General features: G+C 66.1%; 1 protein-coding gene across 1 annotated transcript in view; it reads left to right on the top strand.

Annotated features, from left to right (window-relative positions):
• Nucleotides 1-9947, top strand: part of PHF23 (PHD finger protein 23) — a 16148-nt gene extending 6201 nt beyond the window's left edge. The window contains 5 exon segments of the mRNA XM_075071338.1: nucleotides 5215-5311; nucleotides 6055-6384; nucleotides 6386-6584; nucleotides 6587-6703; nucleotides 9167-9947. Coding sequence (XP_074927439.1) covers nucleotides 5215-5311; nucleotides 6055-6384; nucleotides 6386-6584; nucleotides 6587-6703; nucleotides 9167-9384 — 961 coding nt within the window. The 3' untranslated portion in view covers nucleotides 9385-9947.
• The last annotated feature ends 6 nt before the right edge of the window (nucleotides 9948-9953 follow it).

The raw sequence follows: 9953 nt of genomic DNA, 5'->3' as shown, positions 1-9953 counted from the left end.
CTGGGTTCTCCCGCCCCGCCCCCGGCTCTGGAGGGTCCAGTGCCTGGGGCACAGGAGGGCGCGTGCCGCGGTCCACATGTCCAAGTGTTCTGTGTTGTGCAACAGAATAAGACCTCCCAACGCCCCAGGGCCACCCACTCCCACCACCCCAGGAGCACACCTGAATTGGGAGGGAAGCGGGCCTCGCAATGAGCGGGGCTTTCCGTCCCCCCACCCTCATGTGCACCCCAGTGTGGGGGGCAGGGAAGTGCCCGGCTCACCTGCGTCTCGCTTTGAGGTCGTGGGTGGATCTGGAAAATATAGGGGGGGGGTAAGTTTTGGGTCAGCAGCCTGCCGTCTCCTGCCCCTTTTCGCCCCTCTCAGACACACCCCCCACACAACGTCTGGTATCTACCACCCCACAGACTGGGGCTGGCCTTTATACCCCCCCCAGTACACACCACCCCCCCGTGTCCTCACACTTCCATTCCCCCACAACACCACACCATGCAAGACCCTGTCCCCCCAACTCTACCTGCGGATGGACCCCACTCTTCTCCCCACCCAGGACACCCCCCACCTGAGCCCCCCCGGGACAGAGACACCCTACCCCAAGATCCCCAAGCTCCCCTCACCAGTCTCCCCAGCCCACCCACAGGTAGAGACCTGGCTGGGGGGGGGGGGCGCGGGGGCTGCAGAGAAGATGCCCCTGGGGAGGGAACCTACCCCTTCCCCAGCCAGGACCTCGGCGTGCCTGGCTCCCCCACCGCCCCTGCCTCCCCAAAGCTCCTCCCCCGCCCAGTCCCCCACCCCCCTTCTTCCACTGCCAGCGTTCCTCCCCCCCACTCAGCTTGCCCCACTCCTCACCGACAACTCTCCCCTCACCAACCAACCCCTCACTGCTCTCTAGCACCCCAGCCTCATCCCCTGCTTCTGTGCCCCCCCTTCACGCCCAGTCTTCCCGCCCCCCCCCAGGCTCCCCACCCCCACTCAGCTCCATGTTAATATTCCCACCAAAACACCCCCCCCCCGCCGGACTGCCGCCAGCCTCCTCCCACCCCCAACGGCTCCTTCCCCCACCTCGCTGACAGCACCCCGGACCTCCAAACCCCCCAGCTCTGGGCACCCTCCCCATCCCCCAGTTGCGCCCCTCTCCAGCCCCCCCCCCAAGAACACACACTAAGTCTCCAGCTCCTGTCTCCGCCCCCCTCCCAGCAGAGGTTTTCGCAATGGTTTCCCTCTCGTGTTTCCCCCCCCCTTCACCCCGGTTCCTCCGAGGCTCTCTTCCTGCTCCCCCTAACAGGGGACCCTCCCCCCCGCTTCAACACCCCCCTTCTCCTCTGCAGCCCCCCCAGCTTCTCCCTCCCCATATTCGGACCCAGCCCCTCTCCCACCCCCGCCATTCCCACCGTCCCCTGCTCCTTCTAGCCTCCCCCCACTCAGCTGTCCTACAGCCCCCAATCTCCCCCCCCCATGGCGATCAGCTCTCCGCAGCTTCCCGCCCCCCAGCTCCTCTGAGGCCCCCAACACCGTCGCACGTTCTCCCCGCCCCCCCGGCTCCACCCCAAGTCCCGCCCGCCGCCATGCTCCCCGAGCCCCACCCCGCTCTACCGCTGTGCACCCCAATCACACCACGGGCCTCAGCTCCCCCCGGCGCCCCCCAACCCCGCCTTCCCAGGCCAGTGTCTCCCCCACCCCCAGCTGGCCTCTTGCCGCCCTCCCAGCTCCGGGAGGACCCCAATCTTGCCCCCTCGTAGATCTCGTCCAGTTCCCCCTCCCCAAGGCCAGTTCTCCCCCACACGCCGTTTTGCACCTCAATCTCAAAATCCCACTTTCGTCCTCCCTAGGGCCACTCTGCCCCCCCCCACACGCTTTTGCCCCCCAACCCGCCGATCGCCCGGTCCCCGACTGTTGCCCCTTGCGCCCCCCCCCCCGCTCGCCTCTTGCCGCCTCCCCCAGCTCCGGGCTCCCCCACTCTGCCCCCCGCCAGATCTCCTCCAGCTCCCCTCCCTAGGGGCAGTCTCGCCCCCACACGCTGTGCACCCCATCTCCAAAATCTCCAGCTTCCCCTCCTAGGGCCACTATCCCCCCACACCGTTGCCCCCTCAATCCCCCAGATCTCCTCTGGCTCCAATCTCCGGCCCCTACTGTTGCCTCTTGCGCCTCCCACTCGGGCTCCCCCCCCAGACTGTGCCCCCCAGATCTCCTCCAGCTCCCCCTCTCCCGGCCCCCTTACTCGCCCCTTGCCCCCACAGCGCCCGGCCCCTCCTCCCCAAGGCAGATCTCCAGACCCCCCCTCCCACTCCCGCGCTCCCTCTCCCCCTCAGCTCAAGTCTTCCCCCCACGCTGTGCCCCCCAGATTCCTCCTCTTCCGGCTCCCCTCCCACAGGGCCAGTCCCCCCCAGACTGCGCCCCCCAACCTCCAGATCTCCTCCAGCTCCTGCCCCCCCTCCCCAGGGACAGTGCCCCTCCCACTCGCCAGGAAGCATGGTCTTCCCCCACCCCCACGCCCCCCCACTCAGCTCCCTTCCCAGGCAGGGCCCCCCCACCCTAGCTCTCCTCTCCCCCCTACGCTGGTGCCCCTCCAGCTCCCCTTCCCGGCCCCCTTACTGCGCCCCTTGCCCCCCAGCTCCCGCCCTCCCTCCCCGCCACAGGCCGATGTCCAGATTCCTGCTCCCCCTCCCGCTCTTCTCTCCCCCTCAGTCCAGTCTTCCCCCACACGCTGTGCCCCCCAGATCCTCCTTCTTCCGGCCCCCCCCAGGGCCAGTCTATCCCCCCACACTGTGCCCCCCAATCCCCCATCTCCCCGCCCCCCCCGAAGGGACGGTGCCCTCCCACTCCTCCAGGAGCTGTCTTCCCCCACAGCCCCTCCACTCCTGCTCCCCCCTTCTTGCCCACAGATCCGAGCCCCGAGTTGGGTCTCCCGGGCCCCGCTGTGCCCCCCAAGACCCCCCGGCTGTTCCCCCTCCCCGACCTTCTGGGCGGGCTCCGCCATGGCCTCGCCGCCCGCGCGGGGCTCGCACCCCCGGCCGGCTCGCTCCCTCCGTCCGGTGCCCCCGACTCCGCTCCCGCCCCGCCCGGCCGCCCCCTTGGCTCCCCCCTCGCCGCACCCGGCTGCCCCGCGCCGCGCTTGCATCCCGGGAGATGGGGTCCGGCCCACTCCCCCCCGCCCGCACGCGGTCGACCAGGACTACAACTCCCAGCAGCGCACCGCGCCGCCACGGCGCGCTCGCTCGCTCCGCCCCTGCCGGCCACTCCAGGAGCTAGAATCCCCCAGCCCTCCGGACGACCTTACTTCCGGCGCCGGACGGGGACTTCCTTCCCGGGGACCGCGTTGGAGAGCTTAGTCCTTCGGAGCCATGCCGACGAAAGTGGCCTGGTGGCTCTGACATCCCCGTAACGTTAGGCAGGCGGGGCGTTGATTGGCCAGAGGCACCCTGTCACCACCGAGGAAGCCCCGCCCGCCCGCTCCTCGAAGAGTTTGCAGAGATTGGACGCCTGCGTTCCCTCCCTACTCTGGCGAGGGAGTGGGGCTGGTGGGTAGAGCAGGGGGGGCTGGGAGCCAGGGACTCCTGGGTTCTCGTCCCCGGCTCTGGAAGGGAGATGGGGGCTGGTTGGTTTAGAGCAGGGGGCTGGGAGCCAGGACTCCTGCGTTCCCTCCCTGGCTCTGTTTGAGGCAGTGGCGGGCTGGTGGTTAGAGCATGGGGGAGGGAGGAGCCAGGACTCCGGGTTCTCTCCCCAGTTCGGCGAGGGGGTGCGGGGGCAGTGGGGGGAGCTGGGAGCCGGGGGGAGCTGGGACCAGGACTCCTGGGTTCGCTCCCCGGCTTCTGGGGAGGGGGAGTGCGGGGCAGGGGGAGCTGGGAGCCAGGAACTCCTGGTTCTCTCCCGGCTTGGGGGGAGGGGGGTCTGGTGGAGAGCGGGCGGGGCTGGGAGCCAGGACTCCTGGGTTCTCCCCGGCTCTAAAGAGGAGGTGGGCTGGTGCTGGGTCAGACAGGGGGCGGGAGCCGGACTCCTGCGTTCCCTCCCGGCTCTGTGAGGGAGTTGGGCGGGTGGGTAGAGCGGGGGGGGGAGCCGGGAGCAGGACTCCTGGGTTTCTCTCCCGGCTCTGGAGGATGGGGGCTGGTGGTTAGAGAGGGGACGGAGGAGCCAGATTCCTGGGTTCATCTCCCCAGTTTCTGGGTAGGGAGTGCCAGGGGACGAGCTGGAAGCAGGACTCCTGGGTTCTCTTCCCTGGTTGGGACGGAGTGGGGGCGGGAGCCAGGATCCTGGGTCTCGCCCCGGGCTCTGTGAGGCAGTGGGGGCTGTTGGTTAGAGCAAGGGGAGGGAGAGCCCAGGACTCCTGGTTCTCCTCCCAGTTCTGGGTAGGGAGTGCGACTGGTGGGATGAGATGGGAGGGCTGGAGAGCCAGGACTCCTGGGTCTCTCTCCCAGCTCTGGGAGGGAGTGGCGGGCTGGGGTAGAGCAGGGGGGCTGGGCGGAGCCAGACTCCGTGGTTCTTCCCCGCTCGGGAAAGAGGAGGTGGGGCTGGTGTGCAGCAGGGGGAGGACTGGGAGCCAGGACTCCGGGTTCTCTCCGAGCTCGGAGGGCAGTGGGGCTGCGATGTGGAAACAGGGGGAGGGGGAGCCAGGACTCCTGGTTCTTCTCCCCATTCTGGGAGGGAGTGCAAGGGAGGGGTGGGAGCTGGGAGCCAGACTCTTGGGTCCTGGCTCCCAGCCCCCCTGCTCTAACCCACCAGCCCCCACTCCCCTACAGAACCCAGGAGTCCTGGCTCCTAGCCCCCCTGCTCTAACCCCTCAGCCCCCACTCCCCTCCCAGAGCTGGGGAGAGAACCCAGGAATCCTGGCTTCCAGCCCCCCCTGCTCTAACCCACCAGCCCCACTCCCCTCCCAGAGCTGGGGAGAGAACCCAGGAGTCCTGGCTCCCAGCCCCCCCTGCTCTAACCCACCAGCCCCACTCCGCTCCCAGAGCCGGGGAGAGAACCCAGGAGTCTGGCTCCCAGCCCCCCCCGCTCTAACTCCCCAGCCCCCACTCCCCATCCTGAACTAGGGAGAGAACCCAGGAGTCCTGGCTCCCAGGATCTATTGTTTAAGGGTTTGGGGGGGTTGGGAGCCAGGACACCTGGGTTCTTTCCCCGGCTTGGCCTTGCTGTGTGACCAGCATCTCGGGGTGTGATTAACCCCTGGGACGCAAGAGCGGGGGGGGGCAGCGCTTAATTCCCCCCAACGTGTCTCTGTTTTCAGCCCCCCGAGAAGCGGCGGCGAACTATCGAGGACTTCAACAAATTCTGCAGCTTTGTCCTGGCCTATGCTGGTTACATCCCATCCACCAAGGAGGTGAGCGACTCCCTTAGGCCTCATGGACCTGTCCCCTCTAGGGGGCGCTGGCTCAGGGGGGCAGGGAATGGGGCAGGGGCCTGTCCCCTCTAGGGGGCGCTGGCTCCCCTCTGGCCCCAGGGCAGGGACTGGCTGGCTCAGGGGGGAGGGGAATGGGGCTGGGGCCTGTCCCCTCTAGGGTGTGCCAGCTCGGGGTGGGGAATGGGTTGGTGCCAGGGGCACTCCAATTCCCAGTCCTATCGTGATCTACTACATGTCCCAGCAGTCCCTTCTGGGAGCCCCCCCCAGAGCACAGGATTCTGGGATATGTGGAATTTTCCATAGGCCCCTGCTTTGTTTTCTGGCCTCTTAAAACTACACGTCCCAGCATGCCTTGCAGCCCGGCCATTTAGCTAAGAGGCTGGAGCAGGGGACTGTGGGAGCTGTAGTGTTGTCAGCCCGGCTACCTAGAGGACATGTCCGCATGGGTGGGGCTTGCCAGCAGCTTTGCATGGTGGGACATGTAGTTTTTCAGGCAGCCCTGCACTAATGGTGCATGCTGGGAAGAGCGGAGCCAGGGGCCCATTGTATTCTGGGAGAGCGGGCAACACCCTCTCCTGACCCGGGCCGCAGTGCATGCTGGGAAGACTTCCAACGTTCGCCCCTGGCATGCTGAGCGGGTGGCCCAGGGACCATGCCATAGGCTGGCCTCCGCTTCTCCCTGCCCGCCCCCTCCCTAATCTGCATCCCTGCACCCTACCCAGGAGAGCGACTGGACCCCTTCGGGCTCCAGCTCCCCCCTGCGCCCGGAGAGCGTGGTGGACAGCGACGGCTGGGAGTCGACCCACTCGGACCTCCACACCATCGAGACTTTCGTCAAGAAGGCCAAGTCCTCCAAGAAGAAGGCCTTCCGCCGCCTCAAGGCGGACAGCTCCCTGCTGGAGAAGATGAAGCTCAAGGACTCCCTCTTCGACCTAGATCCGGCCGGCCGGCAGCTGCCGGCGTCCCGGGCCAGCCCGCTGGGGGACAAGAGGAAGGAGAAGCGCTGCCGGCGGGCGGTTGGCGGCCCCGAGGCGGCCCGGCGCGGCTCGGGTGGACTTCGGCGGGCGAGAACGCTCGCGCATCAAAAAGGCAGAACAGAGTTGGAAAAAGCCGAAAGAAATCAGGCCTCCTTTGACGGAACGACCGGAGGAGGGGGCGGTGGGGGGCGGCGGTTGCTGAGCCGGGGCGGGGAGAGGAGGCACCCATCCCTGAGAGCTGCTGCCCGAGGGCGGCTTCCGAGCCCAAACGGGGGGCCGGGGGAGGGCAAGGAGTGCGCCAGCACGGAGACCAGGCCAGGGACGGCGATGGCACTCCAGCGAGGAGAGATGCGGGTCATGGAAGACGGGAACATGGTCGAGTCCGAGTGAGGGGGCCGGGGCCGCCAGCTTTCTCCAGGGGTCCGTAGGGCCAGGCCACAGGCAGGTTGGCACTGGGGGGTGCTGGATGGCGGGAGGAGGCGTGGTGATGGACGGGGGGGAGGTGGTCCGGCCAACGTTGCTCTGCCTCTGCCACTGTGGGGTGGTGTGGGAATGGAACCAGGGTCCGTTCCACCCCTCCCTGCTCTAACCCACCATCCCCACTTCCTCCGCAGCCGTGGGAAGAGAACCCAGGAACTCCCTGGGCTCGCATTCCCCCTGCTCTAACCCAGGCCCCCACTCCCCTCCCAGAGCGTAGGAAGAACCCAGCGTCCGGCTGCCAGCCCCCCTGCTCATCACCCAAGCCCCCAACTCCTCTCCAGGCCGGGGAGAAGAAACCAGTGGTCCCTGGCTGCCATGCCCCCCTGCTCCATGCCACCAGCCCCCACTCTCAATGACAGTGTAGACGTTTGGTGCGTCCCGCAACAAGCTATTGGCAGGCGGTGCGGGGAGAGCGGGTTGAGCAAACGGCCAGGACAGGGAGACAGGACAAAGACCTGCGAATGGTTTGAATTGCGTTGGGTCGCGAGAACTTTAGAGCTTCCGGAGACTCCTAATGATGGGCGATACATGCTCTGATGGGCACCCAATTGTGCCAGGAGGTCTGCGACGGTGTGGAATTTGAACCCAGTCCCGAACCAGACCCGCTGCCATCTTTGAGTTAGTTAAGGGTGAAAAAACAAGTTGTATTCAGCCTTCCCATCGATCAGCACAGATACCTGAATTCCAGGCCCCAATCCCTCCAGACTGGGGCTAGAGCACAGGCCTGACTTTGTAATGGGCTGTGTCAGGCTGTGGCACGTCTGGGGGTGAGGGGAGGGTCCTGCTCGGGTACGGGTGGGCCAGCCCACCATCGGGGAGTGGGCGGACCCTGGGGCTGGAGTTTGTCATGCCCTGCGGGCAGGGGGAGGACGGTTAATGACGATGGAGGTGGGGCTAGGGTGGAATGGATTGGTGTGAGGGGACGGGGCTTGGAGGGTTGTGTTTCCTATGGTGGGGCTGGGGTGATAGGTGGCGAGCTGTGCCAGAGAATGGGGGTGAGGGGGGGGTGGGGAAAAACGTAGTGGGAGCTAGTCTTCCGAGGCGAGGCTAGATGGTATGTAGACGTGGCGGACGTACCCCGGGGCAGTGGGGAGCACGCTATTGGGTGAGGGCGTGGACTTCCCCGGAGCTTTCCCCTCCAGGCCCTGACCCCCGGCTCGGTCTCTGCCCCCAGGGGATACCTGGGGACCTGCATCACCTGCTACTGCCAGACGCCTTTCGCGGGGCCCTGATCGAGTGAACCCATGCGGCCCTGGATTCCACCTCCCGCCGCCAAGATCAAAAGACCAACTGTCACCTGACCATCTCTACATGCCGAGAAGTGAAAGAGGGTCCCGCAAGCGCCGGCCGCGCGCCGGCCCCCGGCGGGGGGAGCCTAGAGACTGGGGCCCCACACGCCAACGAGCTGGAACCCGACTGGACTCGTTCCACCCCTCCCCCCAGCCCCCGATCCAGAGGGAGATTCACCCCGACATCTGTGTGCTCACATGCCACCCCGCCCTGGGCTGATGGGGATGGGGAGAAGTGAAAACTGGCGGCTGCTCTTTCCGCCCGGAGCAAAATGCGGGGGGAATTGGGGTGCTCTCCCCCAGCCCCCTTCCTGCTGTAAATAAGGAAGGAAAGTGAGGGGTTTATATTGTGTTTTTTGTTTTTAAATCTTCCCCTTCCCCCCCGCAACCCCGGCTTTCCTTTTTGAAGCATGGAGACTTTACTCCTGGCCCCAAAGTAGGTGGCAGATGGGTACAGGCGGGGGGGCCAATCACAACAACATAAGGGGGGAGTTTGGTTCAAGTCCCACCAAGGGACCTGTTTTGGGGCTAGGCCAGTACGGTTACGAAAGCGCCCTCAGCCACCCACCCAAAGTGGTTGACTGGGGCCTGCCGGCAGTTGGGGGCCCTCTCGCGTCGAGGAAGCACGGGGGGGGCTCTGAAGAGGTCTTGGATAAACGGGTGCAAGATTGAAGAGTGGGGGGGGTGGGCGCCAGCCTTGTGTTGCCCTTTCACAGCTTGGCGCATTCTCTCCCCCTACCGCCGAAGGGAGACCAGATCTCAGCCCCCCCCGCCCCTCCAGAGCGGCTCCTTAATCTGTGTTTCTTTTTTTGGGGGGTGGGGGATGCAGTTCCAACCCTCCTTTGTTTTAATAATATTTTGCAGCTTAAATGTAAATAACTAATGTCGACCGGGGAGCTGTGTTCCCAATGGGGCAGGGCTAATGGGGGTGAGGGGTGGGGCTGGGGGAACTGTTCCCCCAGTGAGGTAGGGCTAGTGGGGGTGAGGGGCGAGGCTAATGGGGTGAGGGGCTGGGCTGGGGGAACTCTGATGCCCCCGGAGCTCTCCCCCCTCCAGGCCCTGACCCCCGGCTCGTCTCTGCCCCCCAGGGGATGACTCGTGGGACCTGATCACCTGCTACTGCCAGAAGCCCTTCGCCGGGCGGCCCATGATCGAGTGCAACCAGTGCGGCACCTGGATCCACCTCTCCTGCGCCAAGATCAAAAAGACCAACGTCCCTGACATCTTCTACTGCCAGAAGTGTAAAGAGGGGGCCCGCAAAGCCGCCGCCGCCGCGCCGGCCCCCCGGGGCGGGGGGGAGCCCTAGAGACTGGGCCCCACACGGCCACCGAGCTGGAACCCAGCTGGACTGTTCCCCCCTCCCCCCCAGCCCCCCGAGCAGAGGGGAGATTCACCCCGACATCTGTGTGCTCACATTGCCCCCGCCCCTGGCTGATGGGGATGGGGAAGTGAAACTGAGCGGCTGCTCTTTCCGGCCCCAGCAGATGCGGGGGGGGAATTGGGGGTGCTCTCCCCCAGCCCCCCTTCCTGGCTGTAAATATAGAAGGAAAGTGGAGGGGTTTATTTTGTGTTTTTTTTTGTTTTTAAATCTTCCCCTTCCCCCCCCCAACCCCGGCTTCCTTTTTGAAATGGAGACTTTACTCCTGGCCCCCCAAGTAGGTGGCAGAAGTGGGGTACAGCGGGGGGGGGCAAATCAACAAAAAAAAGGGGGGGAGGTTTGGTCAAGTTCCCACCAAGGGACCTGTTTTGAGGCTGGGCCAGTCGGTTCGAAAGACGCCCTCAGCCAGCCCCCCACCCAAGTGGTGACGGGGGGCCCTGCCGGCAGTTGGGGGGCCCTCGCCGGTCGAGGAGCAGCGGGGGGGGGCTCTGAGAGGG

Source organism: Chelonoidis abingdonii, chromosome 11 (genome assembly GCF_003597395.2).
Source record: "Chelonoidis abingdonii isolate Lonesome George chromosome 11, CheloAbing_2.0, whole genome shotgun sequence".
Taxonomy (NCBI): Eukaryota; Metazoa; Chordata; order Testudines; family Testudinidae; genus Chelonoidis; species Chelonoidis abingdonii.
Note: the sequence above shows the minus strand (reverse complement) of the source record. Positions and strands in the feature narration are given on the sequence as shown.